Consider the following 21,062-nt stretch of genomic DNA (forward strand, 5'->3'; position numbering starts at 1 on the left):
CAAAATAGGTGCTCATGTGCTACATTTTAAAATGGCAACATTAGCGCATCACCATTAATTGAACAAAATGGAAAATTGACCATTTTACTGTTGTGGTAAAAATGATCTTAGCTAAAGCCACTTTCTACCACACCTTAGTAAAAGAACCCCAAAGTGAGTTATATATTTAAGCTTGTATACATGGGGTTTTATTTCCTTCATTAAGTCTGTTCCTTCCAGCAGAGAGCATACTAATAGAGGCAAGGGTTGGTTATTGTGTCCCCTCCAGGAGTTACTACAGTAGTTCAATCCAGATGGACTCTCTCCAGCAAAAAGGCATACAGCTGAGATAGCACCAGCTGTACCACTAATTTTCCCACCATGGGGGTGATTATCAGTGTGAAGATAATTACTGAGGGGTCTACATTAGATTCTGAGTAATTTTTCAATAAGGGCTGAGTACTAGCTCTTTTTAACTGAGGTAGAAAAACACCTTCATTTGAAGACAAATTCTTAATCTCTAAAAAAAACGTGAACAAACTCATCTTTGTATTGTTCAACAAAACGTACCATACAAACATCAAGACAACAAACTGACTTCTTAAATTGCCCAGATATAGATAGTACTACTCTTTTATCTACTAGCAAGAATTCCAGCTATGACTAGTCAATCATCTCAGTGTCTTCCCACATAGATTGGTAAGGAATCCTGCAGGTTTGATACATTATGCAGCTAAACGCTTGTTTCCTTGTGTTTAAAGGGTTGCTGAACCCTCCCTTTACAGCAGGTATAAGTACACACAGTGGTGTACCAAGGGGGGTCGTGGTGGGGGTGGTCTGCCCTGGGTGCACGCTGCTGGGGGGGGTGCCGCGGTGCGCGCCTGCTCCAAGTTCGCTAACTTCGCTCGTTTGCTGCAGAGGGAGCTGCAGCGAACGAGCAAAGTTAGCGAACTTGGAGCAGGTGCGCGCCGCGGCAACCCCCCAGCGGCGTGCACCCAGGGGGGGGTGTCATTTCACCAGAGGGGGGAGGTGTCATTTAGCGGGGGGGTGCGCTGCACCCGGGGGGGGGGGGGGGGGCGCATCGGCGATCCGCCCTGGGTGCCATCCAGGCCAGGAACGCCACTGAGTACACATATTGTATTATTATCTGCACCATAAAAGGAAAGAGGTTAGATTGGAGGAGTTAAGGTATGGACAAGCAATGCATTTAAAAGTTTTGTGCAAGGGAAGGCTAATTTTGCATCCAAGTCAGATGTCTCATGCTGAGCTTTATAGCCTCCCAGGCCTTTACTGCCCTGCCAGGACCCTACCTTGTAAGGGCTGCAGTGTGTTGATCCTGCCAACACAGGTTGGCAGGATCAAAGCCCACTGCACTAACCATTAGGCTACTCCTTCACCAATCTCCCACTGGTTACCCCCCCCCCCTTACCCCCTCAAAGAACTGAACATGACAGTGGATACCAGACTCTATGACAGCTTCATGTATTATACACAATAGTGGAGTAATTATACTTCTTCATCATAAGGAGTCACCTTCACCTTATGGTGAAGAAGTATAATTATTCCATGATTGTGTATAATTGAGTGAGTACTATGAATTTGAGTGGAATGAATTCTCTGTGAATTGTATTTAAACTTCAGGTATTATGGCCATTCCTAATGGAGCAGCAAGCAAGTGTAAGGAGTAATCTAGTGGTCAGTGCAGTGGACTTTGAACAACAGGACCCAGGATGCCAGCTACATGTATAAATGTTGGAATTTCTATGAAATCGCACATATGGCTTCTAAACAATAGCATCTCTCTCTAAAAAAAAAATAGTTCGGGCATTTGATGTCTTACCCCTAGATTACTGCAAAAGCTCATCTATTGAATTGGTTGGTTCTTTATATTTTATTGTGGTTTATTATATGGATAGTTTTATGGTGTATGCTTTTATTTTCTGATACATGTTATGGTATGTTTTACTTTAATTTGTATACCACTTTGGGCAATCTTCTCAACTGCAGGGTGTCACCCACATCTCTGTGCTTGTTTTCCTGAAGTTTTTCTTTCTACTTCCTTCTTTCTAAATATTTTGTAGTCAGCTTCTTCAACATTCATTACCATTTCAGTCTGGACAATGTTCAACTCAGTTATACAATAAATCCCCATTTAACATATCACTAAACTTTCATTGTCATTATGGGGGTATTTTACTAAGGCGCGCCCAGTTTTAGCGAGCGCTAAATGTTAGAGACACTCATATGAATGCATTGATGTCTCTAACGTTTAGCACACACCCAATTTTAACATGCACTAAAAAACGTGAGCGTGCCTTAGTAAAAGGGGGTTTATGTATCTTGGTCATAGCAGTTTCTGGATCATGCTCAGTGTTAAAGTTATAATCTGTTATAATCCCCAAGTTCTTCTCTTGGGTAGGAAAAAATTCAGAAAAAAACTCATAAACCATTTGTTTTGATTTATGGCTTATTATACTTGATATACTGCCCTTGGTTAAAATATGTAGCAAAGTGGTTTACAAATAAATTATTTTAAGAGAAAAGAACCCCAATAAATGAATAGGAAATGTAAGAGAATAAGAAAACAGAGAAAAGTGTGTTCTTGAAACTGATCTCATATTTGCCACCTCAGGTGATAGTCTTCAACTTGAAATAGCTCTTTCCAGAAATATATATAATTCCCTAATACAGTGGATCCCACACCTGGTCCTGGAGGCACTCCAGTCAGTCAGGTTTTCAGGATATCCACAATGAATATTCATGAGAGAGATTTACATGCAGTGCCTCCCCTATATGCAAATCTCTCTCATGAATATTCATTGTGGATATTCTGAAAACCTGACTGGCTGGGGTGCCTCCAGGACCAGGTTTGGGAACCACTTGCCTAATATCAACTAAAAAATGTTGCCTACATTTATATTTATTCCACCAATAGCAGTCACTGTTCTTTTAAATGTGGTTGTCTATATTTGCCCCTAATATTCAGTGCCAGGCCATATCTGAGCACCGGCAGTGAATATGCAGTACTTACTTAGAATGCAAAGGCTACTGGACCTTTTGTGGGCCCCAGATGAATATCAGGCAGGATCCGCATAAGTACAAACTACTTCACTCCTCCCCAATCCCGATCTCCATCCCTCCTGACTCTCAAAGCACATCTTAACCCCATCCCTCCCACCCACCCCCAAAGCACATCATGACCCCATCTCCTCACTCCCACCCCTATAGCCTTCCCAGGCCTATTTTTCCAGTCACTGGTGGTGTAGTGAGGTCCTATTGATATGAGCAATGTCTACTGACCCTGTCTGGTGCGGCTCCTTGGAAATAAATGGCTGCCATGACCACTAGTGGCAGCCTTGCGCCGGTATTTTGAAATAGCGTAAGGCTGTCGCTAGAAGTCGCAGCAGCAACCATTTTCTCCAAGGAGGTGCACCAGGTAGGAGCGAATGGGCACTGCTCACAGTACCCCACTATGCCACCATTGATTGAAAAGGTAGGTCCGGGAGGGCCAATGGTGGTGGGATGGAGGTGATGTGCTTTGGGGGTTGGGAGTCATGGAGATCGAGATTGGGGAGGAGTGAAGTACTTTGCACTTATGCAGGTCCTGGCTGATATTTATCTGGGGCCCACATAAGGTGAGGGGATTGTGACGTTCCTTGGGAGTGAGAGGAGGTCAACATATGCTTCGAGAGGGGTTGGGAGGGAGGGTGTGAGGGAGTTGTGATGTGCTTCAGGAGAGTGGGGGGGGGGGGGGGGAGGAAAGAGATCAACACACTTGTGCTGGGACCTAACCGTTATGCAAGTGCCAGCCATTATTCAGTGCTGGCACTTGTATACCTAACTGGTCACATATAGCTTTTGAGCTGTCCTAAACTTACTTGGTTAGCTGTGCGGGTGCTAGCACTGAATATTGCCGGGCATCCTCATATTTGCTGGTTCCTTCTCATTGCCTCCCCCTATACTGCACCTGACCTACCCATTTTTTTAATGGCCAGTCAGAAGCTGGTTAAGTGCTGCTGAACATTGGCAGTTGGGCAGCCCTGGGCAATATAGGCAAGCAAGAACCTCTCCAGCCTGCTTGAATCTCTTTGAATATCTGCCTTCTTTGCTACCATATTATTCCTTGCCTCCATTTCCACTCACCATTTACAGAAGTCATCTATCTATGGTGGCTTCAAGTGCCAACTTTCTAGGTTCAGTAAATTCAAAATGTAAGTGCCCAACTCCTTCCTCAAACCTAAAGTGTCCTATTTCTCCTATCCCCTAATATGTAATTACTTTATTTCATCTTGGATTTGCATTAATTTATTTATGTACCTATTTATCCTACTCCTAACGGACATTATGCTATCGTATAATTTGTCACAATATTTTGCATTAACCCTTCCAGAGACAACCTGGAATTTTCTAGCTTGGGTGTTGTTAGTATTTATAATATACTTTGGGCTTCATTTAACAGGATTCTTTTTTTTCAGAAAACTAATTTGAGATGACTCAGTCTCTTTCTGTCCAGAAAGATGATCTTGTACATTTCAGATCATGCTGATCTTAGTTGATTCATGCACAAGTGTTATCAATAGAAAATTAAGACTTTTATTATATAGTCAGTGTTGCATCAGCATATTCTGCTAAAGAAACAATGCACATTCATATACTGTTTAAACAATATCAGACCATTATTCAAAAGCATGTATGGAGTCAGCTGTGGCACTGATTGCATAAATGCTTTCTTCATAAGAACAAGACAGGACCACTTATACATATAACTTTGACTATTTATTCAGAAAACAACCAGTTATAATTATTTAAAAGGGAAGTGGCTTTGAGGGGCGTGAGAGTCGGATGATAATTAAAGCAAGTTGTGTGTTTGCTGATGGATGATGAACATATAACTTGCTTATCTGTATACTTTCAAAAATCATATAATAATGTTGGCCACTTAGAGGCCCTTTTACTAAGCAATGGCTTAATGTAACATTAGGGAAAGGGAGATGGGGCTTGATATACTGCCTTCATTCAAAGCAGTTTACATATATTCAGGTACTTATTTTGTACCAGTGGTAATGGAGGGTAAAGTGACTTGCCCAGAGTCACAAGGAGCTGCAGTGGGAATTGAACTCAGTTCCCCAGGATCAAAGTCCACTGCACTAACCACTAGGCTGCTACTCTTCCACTCCACTCTTCCATGGGCCTTTCCTGTGTGTTAAGGCCATTTTCAACTGTGGGACTTAGAAATTAAGTGCACCATGTTATAGAATACACTTAATGAGTTGTATTCACAAATATGAATTAATGCCAATTAGTGCTGATAATTGCTTGTTAACACCCAATCGACAGCGCTGATTAGCTAGTTAACCAATTAAGTTATGCACACTGTCTTAGAATATGCTTCAATCTCTGTGTAGAAATTAAGGTGCGGTAAATGGAATCCCAGGGATAATCATCATATAAAACTCAAAAACACTATAAGTTATGCATGTCCCTGCTATACATAGGCACCTGAACTTATGCCCGCTCCCATGGCTGATGTAAGTGCATGTACCTAACTGTTAGCTGCACTGATACCAGGTTATATTAGTATTCTGTAAAGGAACCTAGATGCCTAAGTTTCATTATAGGATAGGTTCCTACCACCTAACCTCAGGGTACCTAAATGGAGGTGCCCAGTCACAGAATTGCCCCCTGTTTTCATCACTCATTAAGAGGTCACCTAAATTTAAGTGCCATTTGTGTGCCTACATTATAGAATACTGCCATTTTTGAGGGTAAGTGTACAGTTACACAACTTACACTGTTCTGTAATTGTGCACTGAAATGGCCAGTCAAATAGCGCTGAATATTGGGTCCTAAATATATAAGTTAAACATTTACACACCAATGTATAAACAGCAGGCATAACTTAAAATGGATGTGAAATCCACTTTCTATATTTTAGCCTAATGAAAACTCATACAACTTAAAGCATGTATCATATCCTTTTAAAGTTACACATTGGCCACCAATATTGACCTCTATGTATTTAAGTGAAATTAAAGTGCAAATTCTTACCTGAGTCTTCAATTACTTGCATGTTTGAATTGCAAGTCCTTTCTTCATGGACAGAAACCTGGATTAATAGCAATAATAGATTATAAGATTCCCAATAACCCGGTGACAAAAGCCAATCAGTTCTGCTTTTACATTCTGAGAAACAATGGTAGAGGAGAAAAAAGGAAAATATATTGGGGAAAGGTATTAATGTGGGCTACTTGTGGTAAATAACTCGATTTGTCAGTAGCCCACTTTGATAACTTCCCCCTAAGAGAGATGGAGAGAGATGGTGGAGGAGAAAGACAAAGAAAAGGAGAAAAGGAAAGAAAAGGAGGGGGAAAGAAAACCAGGGGAAAAGAAGAAGATGTATAAAAATAAACTGTCCGCATTAATATAAATATCTATAAAATTAAAAACTTCAGAGATAAGCAGGTGCTGGTTTAAAAAAGAAATGATTAAAATACCACAACAGTCTTTAATGACAGAGGTTGCCTCTGCCTGCTCTCCTCCCCCAATTGCAGTCCTATTATTTAGAGAAGGAGAGGATATTAAGGCCCACAGCAGGCCTTGCACTAGCTTACAGCGATAGCATATCAGCATTAACTCTTCGAAGGAACTAGTTTTGATGCCCACTAGTACCTTGGTTTTTAACAGGGCTGGCTTAACCTATGGACCAGGTGAGGACCTGGCCCAAGGTGCCAGAGAAAGGGTGCCAAACACCTAAGCCTGTGATGTCACTGGCTCTATAGTTTATGCTGGCTCACAGTTTACCTGGCAGTGTTGCGTGTGCAGGGAATAAAGAAGAGCCAGCAACCCCCTTCCTCTTTCTGTCTCAGGTCACCTTCCCCTGCCTATCTTTAAAGGCAGTTTTCCCCTCCCAAACACAATGTTTCACCTAATGCTACCCGCATCAGCTCCCTGGCATTTTCCTTCTGCTGCACCCTGGCCCCTCCTTTGACATAACTTCCTGTTTCCACAGGGGTGCAGCGGAGAGAAGATGCAGGAACTGATGTGGGTAGCGTTAGGTGAAACACTGTCGGTATTCAGGAGGGGGAAACTGTCTTTAAAGGATGGCCGGGGGGGGGGGGGGGGGCATGCCAATGGGAGGGTGCCAAACTGACTTCTACTTTTAGCACAGGTTAGTACATTGGAACCTAAGGCACAAAACTCCACATATATGAGAAGACATTAGGGGCAATTCTTTAAAGTGATGCCTAAATGTAGGAACAACAAGAAGTGAACTTAGCATCAGTTCTATAATGACATTAAGATGTGCCTAGCCCATTGTAGAAGAGTGGTGCAAAGCTGCTTTAGTGTGCTGAAATTTAGATGCGACAGCTTAGGCCAGATCAAGGGTAAGCATAAGCTGCTGTACCGCAGGCCACAGAGAAACAAAGCCAGACCCGGGGCAGGGCTATCATAGCCACCGCCTCTCCACTTGGGATACATGCGGCTGCCGCTGCTGCACCTCCTTCGCTCGCTCACTCAGGCTGCCACCTCCCCTGCCCCCTACCTTCCTGTGTCAATGTGTCTGCTCCTCCCCAGCCTCCAAGCGGGGGTGGGAGGTGGGGCAGCGCCAGAGTCTGTCTCTCTTCTGCTCCTCTGTGCCAGGACTGGATTATAGAGTTAACACGATATTCAAGCACACAGGAGCAGGAGAGAGACAGACCCAGGCACCGGGCCCCCCTTGGAGGTCGGGCCCTGGATATTTTGCCGCCCCCCCTCTTGGTGGCCCTGCTGCACCGAAGAGCACCTTGGAATGCATGCATCTGATACTATTCTATAAGGTGCAATCATCGCTAGGTGGAACATCCACGCTCTGCCCACTGGTACAGCCCATTTGTTCTTATGTGCCTAGGGCCAGATTCTGTAAAAAAGTGCCGAAAAATAGGCATCAGGAAAAATCAGTGCTCAGCGCTATTCTAGGATGAGCACTATTCTTTTTGGGGGAATGTTTTATGCAGGTTGTACTCTGATTTAGTCATTAGTGCATGTTAACTGCTTGGAGTTAATGCGGAAGCAGTTAGCGACTCCTATGTAAGAGGCACTAAGTGATATAAAAGGAGCAGATTGCACAGGAAAAGGTCCTTTGAGAAATACTTTATTCATGTGAGGTCTATAAAAAAAGCCTGACACTGGCTGTGTTTCGCCCATGCCAGGGCTGCGCCAGGGGCTAAAGTAACTGACAACCAATAAAACAAAACATATTATTTAACACTAATGAATAGTATTAAATAAACAATCATTAATATAAATGATAAGAACATAAATACCAATTCTAAAATACCATAACATGTCAAACTAACTAAATAAATATAAATTTAATAAATGCCATTCATTTATTTAGCGTTAACTCAGTTGTTATCCCATTAGTGTGCATTACCTAGTATGCAATAAAGGACTATATCTTTCTATGCCCGTGCCATGCTCACATCACACCTTCTCCCAGAAAAATACTCTAACACACATGTTAAAAGGTTTATTACTGCAGAATGACTTTACTCGGTCATACGGTAACCCTGATAGTGCATGTTAAGGGTTTAACACCCTTTAGTAAACATACTCCTAAGTTAGTTACTCCTAGGGTCATGGATATAAGCAAATTGAGGTGCTACTTTGTCATTTTTTTTTTGCCAAACATGCTGCTAATGTCTCTCAAATATATGCATCCTGTCAACAAATGAGGCATTAACAGAAAAAAAAAATTCTTGACAAAGGCAGGGGTATAGTCATAATAGAAAAATATACAGCCTTTATTCCAGATGAAAATGAAAATTTATGTTGTAACACACCTTTGTGCAAAAGAGACAAGGAAAGCGTGGCAAAAATATTTCCAGAACGAAAATATGCAGGCAACAATGAAGGAACACGGTACTTTGATTTGGTAAGGTGAGACTGACCTTTAAAAATTATGCTTGAATCATGACACTGTAAAAATATAGTTATCAAAGGAGCAATTCTAAAACGCATTTCTGTGTGTAAATCGGTGTTTACTACAGAGAAACAGGCTTTCCTAAAATTGTCCAGACTTTATGCGCATAAAATGATGCTTTTATAACACTGCACACATCTTATGTGCACTGTGTGTGAAATTGAGCACATTCATCTGGATTCTATACAGTGGATTCTATATAGTGCGCCTAGAGATCCGTGTGAAATTCAGGTGTATTCTATATCAATGTGCGTAACTTAAATGGCTTAACAGCACTCAACAAGCAATAATAAGCACTACTTGGTAATAATTAGAATTTATGCACACAACTCGTTACCATATTCTATAATAAACTGTGCCTATATTCTAATGCATGCACTTCAAAAGGGCGTAGCTATGGGCAGGAAAATGGATGTTTCATGGGAATTCCAAAATTTACATGTGTAGATATTGAATATGGCCCAGTGCATGCAAATCTATGCGCAGGGATTTACGCCATATTTTAATTGGTGTAAATGGAGTTGTGTAGTTTTAGGCACTGGGACATCAACTAAGCGTATTCTATATACCGTGCATAAATCTAGGCACCGCTTATAGAATACGCTTAGGCGGAAATGTAAGCACTAACACACGCTTACCACAGCTTAAACGGGCTTATTCAGAACGTGCTAAGGCATCCTGCAGTAAAATCCCAATGTGCAGGTGCAAATCACGTGATAAAAATATTTCATTTTTCTCTGAGGGGGTGTGTCTGGCAGTGGAGAGTGCGTGTGACAGCGCAAATCAGCTCAGCAACATTAACACATGCTAATTGATTAGTGTAGGATTAGTGTATCAGCTCCTCCTGCCTACAGACTGGGCTCATGTGCTAATTTTTGTTATTGGCTGCGTGCCAATGGCACATTAGTGCATGTCCATTAATTTGGAGAATGGAAAACTGGCCATTTTTCGGCTGTGGTAAGGATGACCTTAGTGTGTGGGAGAGATCCATATAAGGGTGTACTAAGGCCAGGGCCACAGAGAGACTGAGCCAGGCCCATGGCAAGGCCACCTCCAGGGCCCTCTCCGCCATCCCCTCCCAATTGTTACCACCGTCGCCTCCTTCTTCTGCTCTCAGGCCGCCGGTGCCGCAGTTCCCAGTCTCACCCACCCACCCCCAGCCCCGTTGACGGGCCCCCTTGGAGGCCCAGGCCTGGGGAATTTTGTCCCTCCCTGCCTCCCCCCCCTCTCAGTGGGCCTGACTAAGGCACATTTTACCTCAGTTTAGTAAAGGGATTCCCTAATCATTAACTGGTGCTAAAGGGCAATAATTGGCAGTAACTGAAATTAAATTGGAAATAACTGTGGTAAGCTACTGTTCCATAACACTAGTTCCTAAATTCTATAATATGCAAATGCAAGGGGGTATACCCATGGGTGGGGCATGGATGGGTCCCCCATGTACACGAGTAACTTAAGTCCCAATATTCAGCTGATGGTGGGCAGCGCTTTTGCCGCCAGTATTAAACCTAGATATTCAATGCTGGGCCATTTCCAGTGACTGGCATTGAATATCTGAGGAGTTTTTAACTGCTAAAAAGTTAAGCTGATATTCAGCGCTAACTGGTTAACTTTTTAGCTGTTAAAGATAGGCTGGATATCCACGCTTAAACGGCATGTCACAATACAGCTGGTTAACGGCTAGCCGCTAACAGCGGATATTTTGCTGGACCTATATAAAATTCCCTTCTATATGTGAGTAAAGGGCCCTTTTACTAAGGTGCACCGAAAAATGGGCTGCACTAGTGTAGGCGCATGTTTTGGGTACATGTAGATCCATTTTTCAGCGCGCCTGTAAAAAAGGCCTTTTTCTTATTTTTGCTGAAAATGAACGTGCGGCAAAATAAAAATTGGCATGCGTCCATTTTGGGTCTGAGACCTTTCCACCAGCCATTGACTTAGTGGTTAGATCTCATGTGCAGTAATCATCTACACGCATAGAATGACGATTACCGCCCAGTTTCTGTCATGCATCAGAAAATAAAAATTATTTTCTGGCGCGCGTAGAGGACGCAGGTCAAAAATGAAATTACTGCAAGGGCCACATGGTAGCCGGGCGGTAATTCCAAGTTGGCACATGTTGGGTGCGCACAGGCGCCTTTGCGGCTTAGTCAAAGGCCCCCTAAGTTTATCTGAACTCAGTGGAGCACGGGTAGCGTGGCCTGTTATTTAATTACCTCATAATCGAAATATCAAATAGTGGTTAATTGGCATGATCATGATATTAACATACCTGTTCTGCTTCAGAAACAGAAACATTGCACGTTGTCACCGCTTCATGCTCATTTTTCTTCATTTCTTGTGTACTTTGTTTAACTGTCACCTCACTGCTGCTTCTACCTTCCTAAACAATAAAAACATTGAATGCATTAAAATGAATTACTTGTAGCAGAATATAATTGACATGATAAACCTGCAATTAATTCTCATATTTTCTTGATTTCAGTAACAATTAATAATCATGTACTGTGCATGCATAAAGTAACAAGACAGGCAGTGGTAACAGGCAGGGTTTCGGAGGTAATTGTATAAATCGGTGCCTAGACGTACACAGCACTTATGGGCGTCATAGGCACTAATAATTGGTAGCTGTGTGCAGATATGCACTAGGCACTATTCAATAAGGTAGTGTCTAAGGGGCCCTTTTACTAATGCGCGTAGATGCCTATGTGCGTCAAATTAGAACTACCGCCCGGCTAATTCTACCAATTTTTATGTGTCCGATATGCGCGGCAGAAAATATTTTTAATGTTTTACCACGTGGGGCTAACTGGGCGGTAATCGGCAGTGTATGCACACTAACGATTGCCACCTGGTTAACGTGTAAGACATTACTGCTAAGTCAATGGGTGTTGGTAAGGTCTCAGGCCCAAAATGGACGTGCACCAATTTTAATTTTTCCGCATGCCCATTTTTGTCCCCCAAAAAAGACCTTTTTTGCAGGTGCGCTGAAAAATGGACCTGCATGCGTCTAATACACCTGCTTACACCAGCACAGGCCATTTTTCAGCGTGCCTTAGCAAAACGGCCCCTGAGTGCTGTAGGGCTAAGATCTATATATGGCACCTAAAGAAATTGGTGCCGAAAAAAACGTATTCTATAAGCCACACCTAAAGTTTGGTGCAGTTTATAGAATTAACGCTTACGTGAAGCGGTCATGTGTAAATTTAGGTGCCGCCATTTGCACCAATGAAAGCATGGTGCAAATGCCCACTCTTAAATTTACGCACGGGATACCATTATTCTATAATTAGACACATAACTCACAACCACACCCTCGATCCACCTCAAAATGTCCATTACTTTCCTATTTCCGCACCTCCTTTTTCAGGCCACATGTAAATTTGAGGGACGGATCCTGCACCCTAAATTTATACCCCTAATTCCGAATTAAATCTAATTAGTGCCAATAATTGCTTGTTGAAAAGCCAATTATTGGCACTACTTGTCTCATTAAACTATTAAATTGCATGTGCAAATCAGGAATGCACCTAAATTTATGCATGCAATTTTTAGTGACTTTCATAGAATCAGGGGGGGATAGTGTATACATGAGCAGAGTATGGATTGACAAGAAGGAGCACTTCTTACCTACCACTTCTTTCCCTTCTAGGTTTCCTCTGTAGTTAGAATTATATAGGTCCCCTGTTTATGGGAGTTTTCAAATATATTTATATTACAGTGGGGGGAGGAGGCACAATGTGCTAGTTTTCCAAAGGGTTAATCTTGCCCTGGTCAGGACCACAGTTTCTTCTTCTTCTAATTGGTGGGTTGGTTCTCTGAACCCACTGCTGTTAGTTGTACTGGATACTTGGGTTCTGTTGCTTCTACCTTTAGTAACCACAGTGGGGGGGGGGGGGGCAGAATGAGTGAAAGAATCGGAGGGAGGGGAGCAGTGGCGTAGCCACAGGTGGGCCTGGGTGGGCTGGGGCCCACTCACCTTGGACTCAGGCCCACCCAAAATTGTGACACTCTTGCAGTGGCTGGTGGGGATCCCCAAATCTTGCCAGCTGAAGATTTTCTGTCCTTGGGCAGTCCCCACTCTTCCAAATATCAGCCAGCAGCACTTGCCTTGAACTAAGGCTGAGACTGGCCCTTCTGCACATGCTCAGTTTTTGCACATGCAAAAGCACTGAGCATGCACGGCCTGCCGGCAGCAGCATCAATTTGAAGCAAGTGCTGCTGGCTGCCATTTGAAAGAGTGCTGGCTGCATGAGGAAGAGGAGGAATTCTTCAGCTGGCAGGGTTTGGGGATCCCCACCAGTTCAAGTATTTAATATTTGGGGTTTGTGAGCAGGGAGGGGTGGAGAGAGGAGCAAATGGGGGGGGGGTGGGGGGGAATTAGTGACCATCATGAGGGAGGGAATCTCTAGAACCATTGGAGAAATCATGGAGAGAGTGCTTGGGATAGAGGTTCAAGATCACAGGGGTAGTTAGGAGGAAGAGAATAGTAAGTGGAAAGGGCTCTGTTCTCCCTATCCTCTTACTACCCCCTAGTGTTCATCTTTACGCAGCCATTCTTTGCCCACCAACACTCAGGCCTTCTTCCTTCCTCCTCTGCCTTCACTCTTCCACAGTTCCATTTCATTTTTGCTTACAAAGTAAGCCTTAATAATAGAGTATGTTGTTATATACTATAAGGCAAATTATTGGGTTTATGAATGTAGTTCCACATATGGTAAATAAAAGTGAACAGTCAGTATCACTAACCCAAAAAAGGTCAAATTTAAGAATCACCTCAGAGGCTCAGAATCCCCTAATATTTTGCAATGGAGTGCTTTTTGACATCTGCAAGAAGATATTTGACTGTAGACTGTGGAGAAAAGGATCAAAGAATAGCGACCAAAATGAGAAAGGGGATGGATCTTCTACTACTACTTATCATTTCTATAGTGCTACTAGAAGTACGCAGTGCTGTACATTTTAACTCCTCTTATATGAGGAAATGCTAAAGAAGTTAGGGCTGTTCAGATTGGAAAAGAGATAGCTGAGAGGAGATATGATTGAGGTCTACAAAATCCTGAGTGGTGTAGAATGAGTAGAAGTAAATCGATTTTTTACTCGTTCCAAAAGTACAAAGATTAGGGGACACTCAATGAAGTTACATGGAAATACTTTTAAAACAAATAGGAGGAAATATTTTTTCACTCAATGAATAGTTAAGCTCTTTGTAGGAGGATGTAGTAACAGCGGTTAGTGTATCTGGGTTAAAAAAAAAGGTTTGGACACGTTCCTGGAAGAAAAGTCTATAGCCTGCTATTGAGACAGGCATGGGGAAGTCACTGTTTGCCCTGGGATTGGTAGCATGGAATGTTGCTATTATTTGGGTTTATGCCAGATACTTGTGACCTAGATAGGACACTGTTGGAAACAGGATACTGGGCTAGCTGGACCATTGGTCTGACCCAGTATGGCTATTCTTATGTTCTTATGAGATGACAGTGTTATTTTGGAAGGTCCTTTGCCACATTTCCACATTCTCTAGTGTCTCTAGTCTCCTGTACAGCTACTTTCCAGAAAACTACATTTGCTCCTGCTAAGAAACTGTTTTTTTATAGACCATCCAAAGTAGCTGACTGACTGTGCTGATGCTGCTTATTGCATGACTGATAAACCCTTGGACTGCCCTGACACTATCTGGATAGTGCCAACAAGGTCTGTGAAGATATTCTGTGGCACTGTCTTGGTAGGATTTATCCGGGTAACAATTGCTGCTACCTGGAAAAGTCCTTTTAAATACTAGGCCCTACAATTTCTGAACTGTAACAGAATAGAAATAAAATCCAGTCTAAGGAAATTATTTATTTAAAATATATTTATAGCTTGCCAATCCAAATACAGATCCATAGGGAAAAGGGAGAGTACTTGAATTTAACTCTTCACTGAGCTGGAGTAAATCTATTCAGGGAAGAGGCCTCAGAAAGACGAGTAAAATCCATGGGGGGGGGTCGATATTCAGAATCATTTAATAGGACAGGAGAGCTCCCATCTGGTTAACTCATGGTGATCAGACAATTCTTGTATTTACAATGGAGTGAAGGAGTAGCCTTAATGTTTAGTGCAGCAAGCTTTGATCCTAGTGACCTGGGTTCGATTTCATTGCTGCTCCTTGTGACCTTGGGCAAGTCACTTAACCCTCCATTGCCCCAGATAAAAAATAAACAAACAAAATTTAGAGACAGAGAAATAACCTGCATATAATGTGTACAGTGCTGCGACCATATAGTAGTGCTACAAAAGTGATTAGTAGTAGTACTAGTATTATAGCAGCACCTAACTGCACAGTGCTGGTGACCACCACCACAGCACTCGATGGTTAGGGTCAGGACAGTCCAGGGGCAGAGTTGGGGTGCAGCTAGGAGTTAGGTGGACACTGGTGATATTCATTACCATGTCCACTTAGCTTATTGGTCATGTAGGACTACACAATAAATGTTCCCAGTTAGCTATGTGGGTGGAACTGAGTATCAGCCATACCTGCATATCTTCCAGGTGCTGCCGAAGATCCCGATGTTCAGCCAGATCTAAAGAAACGCTGCCTGCTGTATATTGGCCCTGGTGTATCTAGAGGTACAAATAGTCATTTATGGGAGGGGAGGGAGTGGAGGTAGAGCAGAACCTGATATCGGGAAGTATAGGAAGGTTCTGCCTCCTGCACATATTAAATATTTTTTGGGCCCTTCTGAATGTACTTTTTGAATATGTCAGATCAGTATGATTAGTTCAAGATCCTATTGACATCAATAGATATTTAAGAAAATTCAAAATTCAGGTGCTATGGGGTAATTATATAAAGTGGGTGCTAACATTTGCATGACAAAAGTGCACATAAATAATGGTATATATGCATTTACATGAGAACATAAGAACATCTGTGCTGGGTCAGATCAATGGTCCATCTAGCCCAGTATCCTACTTCCAACAGTGGCCAAGCCAGGTCACAAGTACTTGACAGAATCCCTAAAAGTAGCAACATTCCATGCTACCAATCCCAGAGCAAGCAGTGTCTTCTTCAGTGGCGTTCCTAGGGTGGCTGATACCCGGGGCGGATCGCCGATGCACGCCCCCCCCCGGCGAAAGGACACCCCCCGGGTGCATTTTTACCTGCTGGGGGGGGGGGGGGGTGCCGCGTGCCTGTCGGCTTCGCTCGTTCCATGCTCCCTCTGCCCTGGAACAGGAAGTAACCTGTTCTAGGGAAGAGGGAGCACGGAACGAGCGGAGCCGACAGGTGCGTGGCACCCCCCCAGCGGCGTGCACCCGGGGCGGACCGTACCCACCGCCCCCTTAGGAACGCTACTGGTCTTCTTCCATGTCTGTCTCAATAGTGGACTGTATACTTTTCCTCTAGGAACTTGTCCAAACCGTTTCTTTTTTTTTTTTATTGAATTTTAATTTTTACAAACAGTAAACTTTGAACAGATATACCAACATATCCATACCAATATTCCACAAAAAAATATTTCAAATAGACAAAATAAACATTGTCCACTAAAGATAATATCTTTATATTGGATTATAGTCCACAATATAACGGAGGGAAGCAAAAATTATAAATGCCATTGGAAGATGGCTTATATATAAGAAAAATCAAAAAGAATAATCGAGTAGGGATTAACCCTTATCTTACAAAATGGACCTCTTGACCTATGACTGCTCTTCAATACTCTGCGCATTAAGAAATTCTCGCAGCTGTTCAGGTTCATAGAAAATATATTTCTTTTCTTTGAAGAAAAGCAAACATTTACACGGAAATCTCAATTGAAAAGTTGCTTTTTTCTCCATGGATTCTTTCTTCATTTCCAAGAATTTTTTCCTTCTAGTTTGCGACCATTTAGATATGTCCGGAAATATAGATATTTTTCCACCTTTAAACTCTGGCTGTATTTTTTTAAAGTATAATTTCAACAAAGTATCTTTGTCCTGCAAAAACACAAATGATACCACCAGAGTTGATCGAGTCTCAATATTGTCCAATGATTTTTCCAATAAATCTGTAACATTCATTATATCTTCTCCTTCACCTTGCTGTTCCACATTTCTTTGTTGTTGCTTCATTTTCTGTCTCAGATAATATATGCTCTGTAATGGAGGCAAGACTTGTTCTGAATAATTATATATTTCAGTTAAGAATTTCACAAACATATCTCTAGGTGTCATATATTGAGACTGAGGATAATTTAGTATTCGAAGGTTTAAATTCTTGGATGCATTTTCTAAATTCTCAATCTTTCGGTGTAAAACCAACCGGTCACCAGCAATATGAGCTTGTTGTTTGGAAATTTTTTCCACTTCTATTTCAATTGCTGTTTGTTTAGATGATATTCCTTCAATTTTCTCTTTCAAAGTCTTAATCTGAGATGCGTTATTTAAAGAAACAGTTATAAAGGATGTACACACCTTGTGTAGAGATTCAAGAGCAGTCCAGATTGAGCTTAGTGAAATTTCAGCTGGCCTCTCCAGTGGTTGAATTGCCAAAGCACACAAGGAAACTTCTCTCAAATGCACATTTAAGTTCAGTTCAGCCGCTGTTTCGTCCGATGTTGTGTCTGAACTACGCAGCTCTGCCTCCTCTCTCTGCATGCTGTTCCCAATACCCGCTTCCAACGACGGGATGCGCCGCCCCTTCGAGGCTATTGTTTCCACAGGCCCCGGAACTGCCTTCCCGTCTGGTTGTGGCAGTGGAGGAGTTAGAGGTCCCAGGGGGCTAAGCGATAACTCGCTCTCCAAGCTGGGGCTCTTCCCAGCCCCAGCAGCAGATTTGTCCCGTTTCGGGGTAGAAATCAAAAAGGAAGAGATGGACGTTTGCCCAGGTAAGGAAGGAGTAGGTTTCGGGAGGGGAGGTCCATTCGACTTGCCTTTCCTTTTCGGCATTTTTGCAGGAAATAGTACACAGGCAAAATATAGTGGGAGCGTCCTTCTCTTCCAACCTACTCGGCGGCCATCTTGCTTCCCCTCCCTTACGTACTGTCCAAACCTTTTCTAATCTCAGATACATTAACCTCTGATACCACATCCTCTAGCAACGAGTTGCAGAGCTTAACTATTCTTTGAATGAAAAAATATTTCCTCCTATTTGTTTTAAAAGTATTTCCATGTAATTTCATTGAGTGTCCCCTAGCCTTTGTACTTTTTGAAAAAGTGAAAAATATCAATTCATGTTTACCCATTCTACACCACTCAGGATTTTGTAGACCTCAGTCATATCCTCCCTCAGCTGTCTCTTTTCCTCTTAAGCCTTTCCTCATACCCCAGTGGTAAAAATTGCCTTAATGCACAGGAAAGACCCATGTAAGGACACTAAAGCCACTTTTTACCACTGTTTGGTAAAAGGGCCCCAAGCCTTTAATGTGCTTTTAGCACATGCAAACAGGCTATCAAAGAAACACGTTAAAGCATTTACAGTATTTTACCTGTCTGAGCATACTAACCCGCTCATTACTGATTCCATAATAATATTTTTGAGAGGGGGCATATAATGGGTGGAGAGTAGGCATGGAAGTATTAACCAGCTAATGCATTATACTTAATGCACGCTATCTGGCTAACAGCAGTGGCGTACCAAGGGGGGGGGGCAGTCCGCCCCAGGTGCACGCTGCTGGGGGGGGGTGCCGCGCGCCTGTCATCTCCGTGGTTCCCTGCTCTCTCTCTGCCCCGGAACAGGTTACTTCCTGTTCAGGGGCAGAGGGAGCAGGGCCAACGGAGACGACAGATGCGCAGCAACCCCCCCAGCAGCCAAGAAGGCACCCGGGGGGGGGGGGTGTTTGTGCGCCGAGGGGGTGAGTTGATACGCTGGAAGTGGGGGGGGGGGGGGGGAGTTGATTCGCTAGGGGGGGTGTTGATGCTCCAAGGGGGAAGTTCATGCACCAGAAGGGGGAGGGTTGATTCGCCAGGGGGGGTGTTGATGCGCTGAGGGGGGGGGGAGAGTTCATGCGCCGGAAGGGGGGATTGATTCACTGGGGGGGTGTCATGCTGCACCCGGGGGGGGGGGGGTGCGCAGTGGCGATCTGCCCCGGGTGTCAGCCGACCTAGGATCGCCACTGGCTAACAGATAGTTAATGCAGGAGCACTTAGCACCTCTAGACAGGTACTGTGTGCTAATGACATTAGTGCATAACCTACAATACAATATATTTTAAACTAGTAAAAAAGGCCCTTTTCTGACACAAATGAAACGGGCACTAGCAAGGTTTTCCTCGGAGTGTGTATGTTTGAGAGAGTGTGTGTGAGTGTGACTCTGTGAGAGAGAGAGAGTGAGAGTGAATGTGCGAGTGTGTGTGTGTGACAGAGAGAGAGTGAGACTGGGTGCGAGTGTGTCTGTGAGAGAGAGAGAGAGAGTGTGTGTGTGTGAGAATGAGAGTGTGTGCCAGCGGCCCCCCCCACCCTCCCTCCCAGTTCCAGGGTTGTTCCCCCTCCTCCCTTTGAGTTCCAGGGTCATCCCCTCCCTCCCTCCATCTGAGTTCCAGGGTCGTCCCTTTCCTCCCTCCCTCCGAGTTTCAGGGTCCCTCCTCCCTCCCTCCAAGTTTCAGGGTCTCCCTCCCTCCCTCTGAGTTTCAGGGTCCCTCCTTCTCTCCCTCCGAGTTTCAGGGTACCCCCTCCCTCCAAGTTTCAGGGTCCCTCCCTTCCTTCGAGTGTTCTTCCCGCTGTGCTACGGGTGCCTGATGATCTGGCGGCGGGTGCGGCTCCTGATCACCGTGGCCTGGTTGCTGCCGCCCGCCCTGCTCTTTCCCATCGCCATCCCCGGTGGCGGCGTGATCCGTGTCTACTTCTCGCGGGCCTCGCTGCTCTGTAACCTGGACAACACCAGCAACGTGCCCTACTTGCTGTTGCTGATGGCGCTCATCTTCTTCCCCTGCTCCGCCATCGTCACTGTGACCAATGGGCGCCTTTTTTCCTGGGTTCTGATGTGGACGTCATAATGGGTATGGTGACGTCAGCCTGTGCTACGGAGCCTAGCAAACCAACTCCGAAGAAGTCATGAACACAGGCAGCAAGACCAATAGAATGTTGGAGGTGAGAATTATTATATAGGATATCCCCCCCCCCCCCAAAAAAAAAAAACTGCTGCATTAAATCTGGGCTTAGTGAGGTAAAATCCTATGTTACCATACATTAAGCCAGATTCTAGCACATTTAATAAAAGAGCCCCTAAGAAAGGTGTGAGCTAAATCCAAATCCAAATACTTGATTAGCAATAAGAAGCCCTACAGTAGGGTTGTCCAACCTCAGTCGTCGAGGGCCGCAATCCAGTTGTGTTTTCAGGATTTCCTCAATGAATATGCATGAATCTATTTGATTGCACTGCCTCCATTGTATGCAAATAGATCTCATGCATATTCATTGGGGAAATCCTGAAAACCTAACCTGGCGAGGGCTGAGGTCAGATGCCCCTGCCCTACAGCAAAATAATATCATACATTTTAGACAGTAACCTTGAATAAAAAAGATTTTATTCACAAACTGATCTACATGTAAATTGCTGCTTTATCTAATGCTACCAAGTTTTAGAGTCATTTTATGCAACTGTCAGATGCTGAGCATTAGAATAAATGCATCTCTTATGATGCAATTACACAGTTTCGCAGCGCACAATATAGGTAGTGTGATGAGTTTTATTGCACTACATTCCAAAATCATTATCTCTTAACACAATTTTCTGTGATGTATGATAATGAAGTCATATAATGCAAAGTCCCTTTATCTAAAACAACATTTGGGACCCGCATTATGTGGTTTTATGCACCATCTGGGTTTTCCACTGCAAGTTTTGATCTGTTCTAACAGCCTGATTACATTTGGCACTTAAAAAACTAGGAAAGAAAATATCTCCTTACAAAGAAAAATTAACATTGCTTCAAATTAAATATATATGAAACAATCATAAGGGCCCTTCTACTAAGCTGTGGGTACAGAGTGGCCTTAATGTGCCCTTATGTGAGTAGTTTATTTATTTGTTACATTTGTATCCCGCATTTTCCCACCTATTTGCAGGCTCAATGTGGCTTACATAGTACCGTAAAGGCATTCGCCAAGTCTGGTAGAGAAACAAATACAAGGTGATGTTGTGGTCGAATAAGGTTCATGT

At 43.4% G+C, this 21,062-nt stretch overlaps 1 protein-coding gene across 1 annotated transcript in view; it reads right to left on the reverse strand.

The window, feature by feature from the left end:
* Positions 1-21,062, reverse strand: part of XIRP2 (xin actin binding repeat containing 2) — a 287,016-nt gene that overhangs the window by 29,382 nt on the left and 236,572 nt on the right. The window contains 2 exon segments of the mRNA XM_030210038.1: positions 6,028-6,085; positions 11,214-11,324. Of these exon segments, the coding sequence (XP_030065898.1) occupies positions 6,028-6,085; positions 11,214-11,324 (169 nt within the window).

This window comes from Microcaecilia unicolor, chromosome 7 (genome assembly GCF_901765095.1).
Source record: "Microcaecilia unicolor chromosome 7, aMicUni1.1, whole genome shotgun sequence".
Classification (NCBI taxonomy): Eukaryota; Metazoa; Chordata; class Amphibia; order Gymnophiona; family Siphonopidae; genus Microcaecilia; species Microcaecilia unicolor.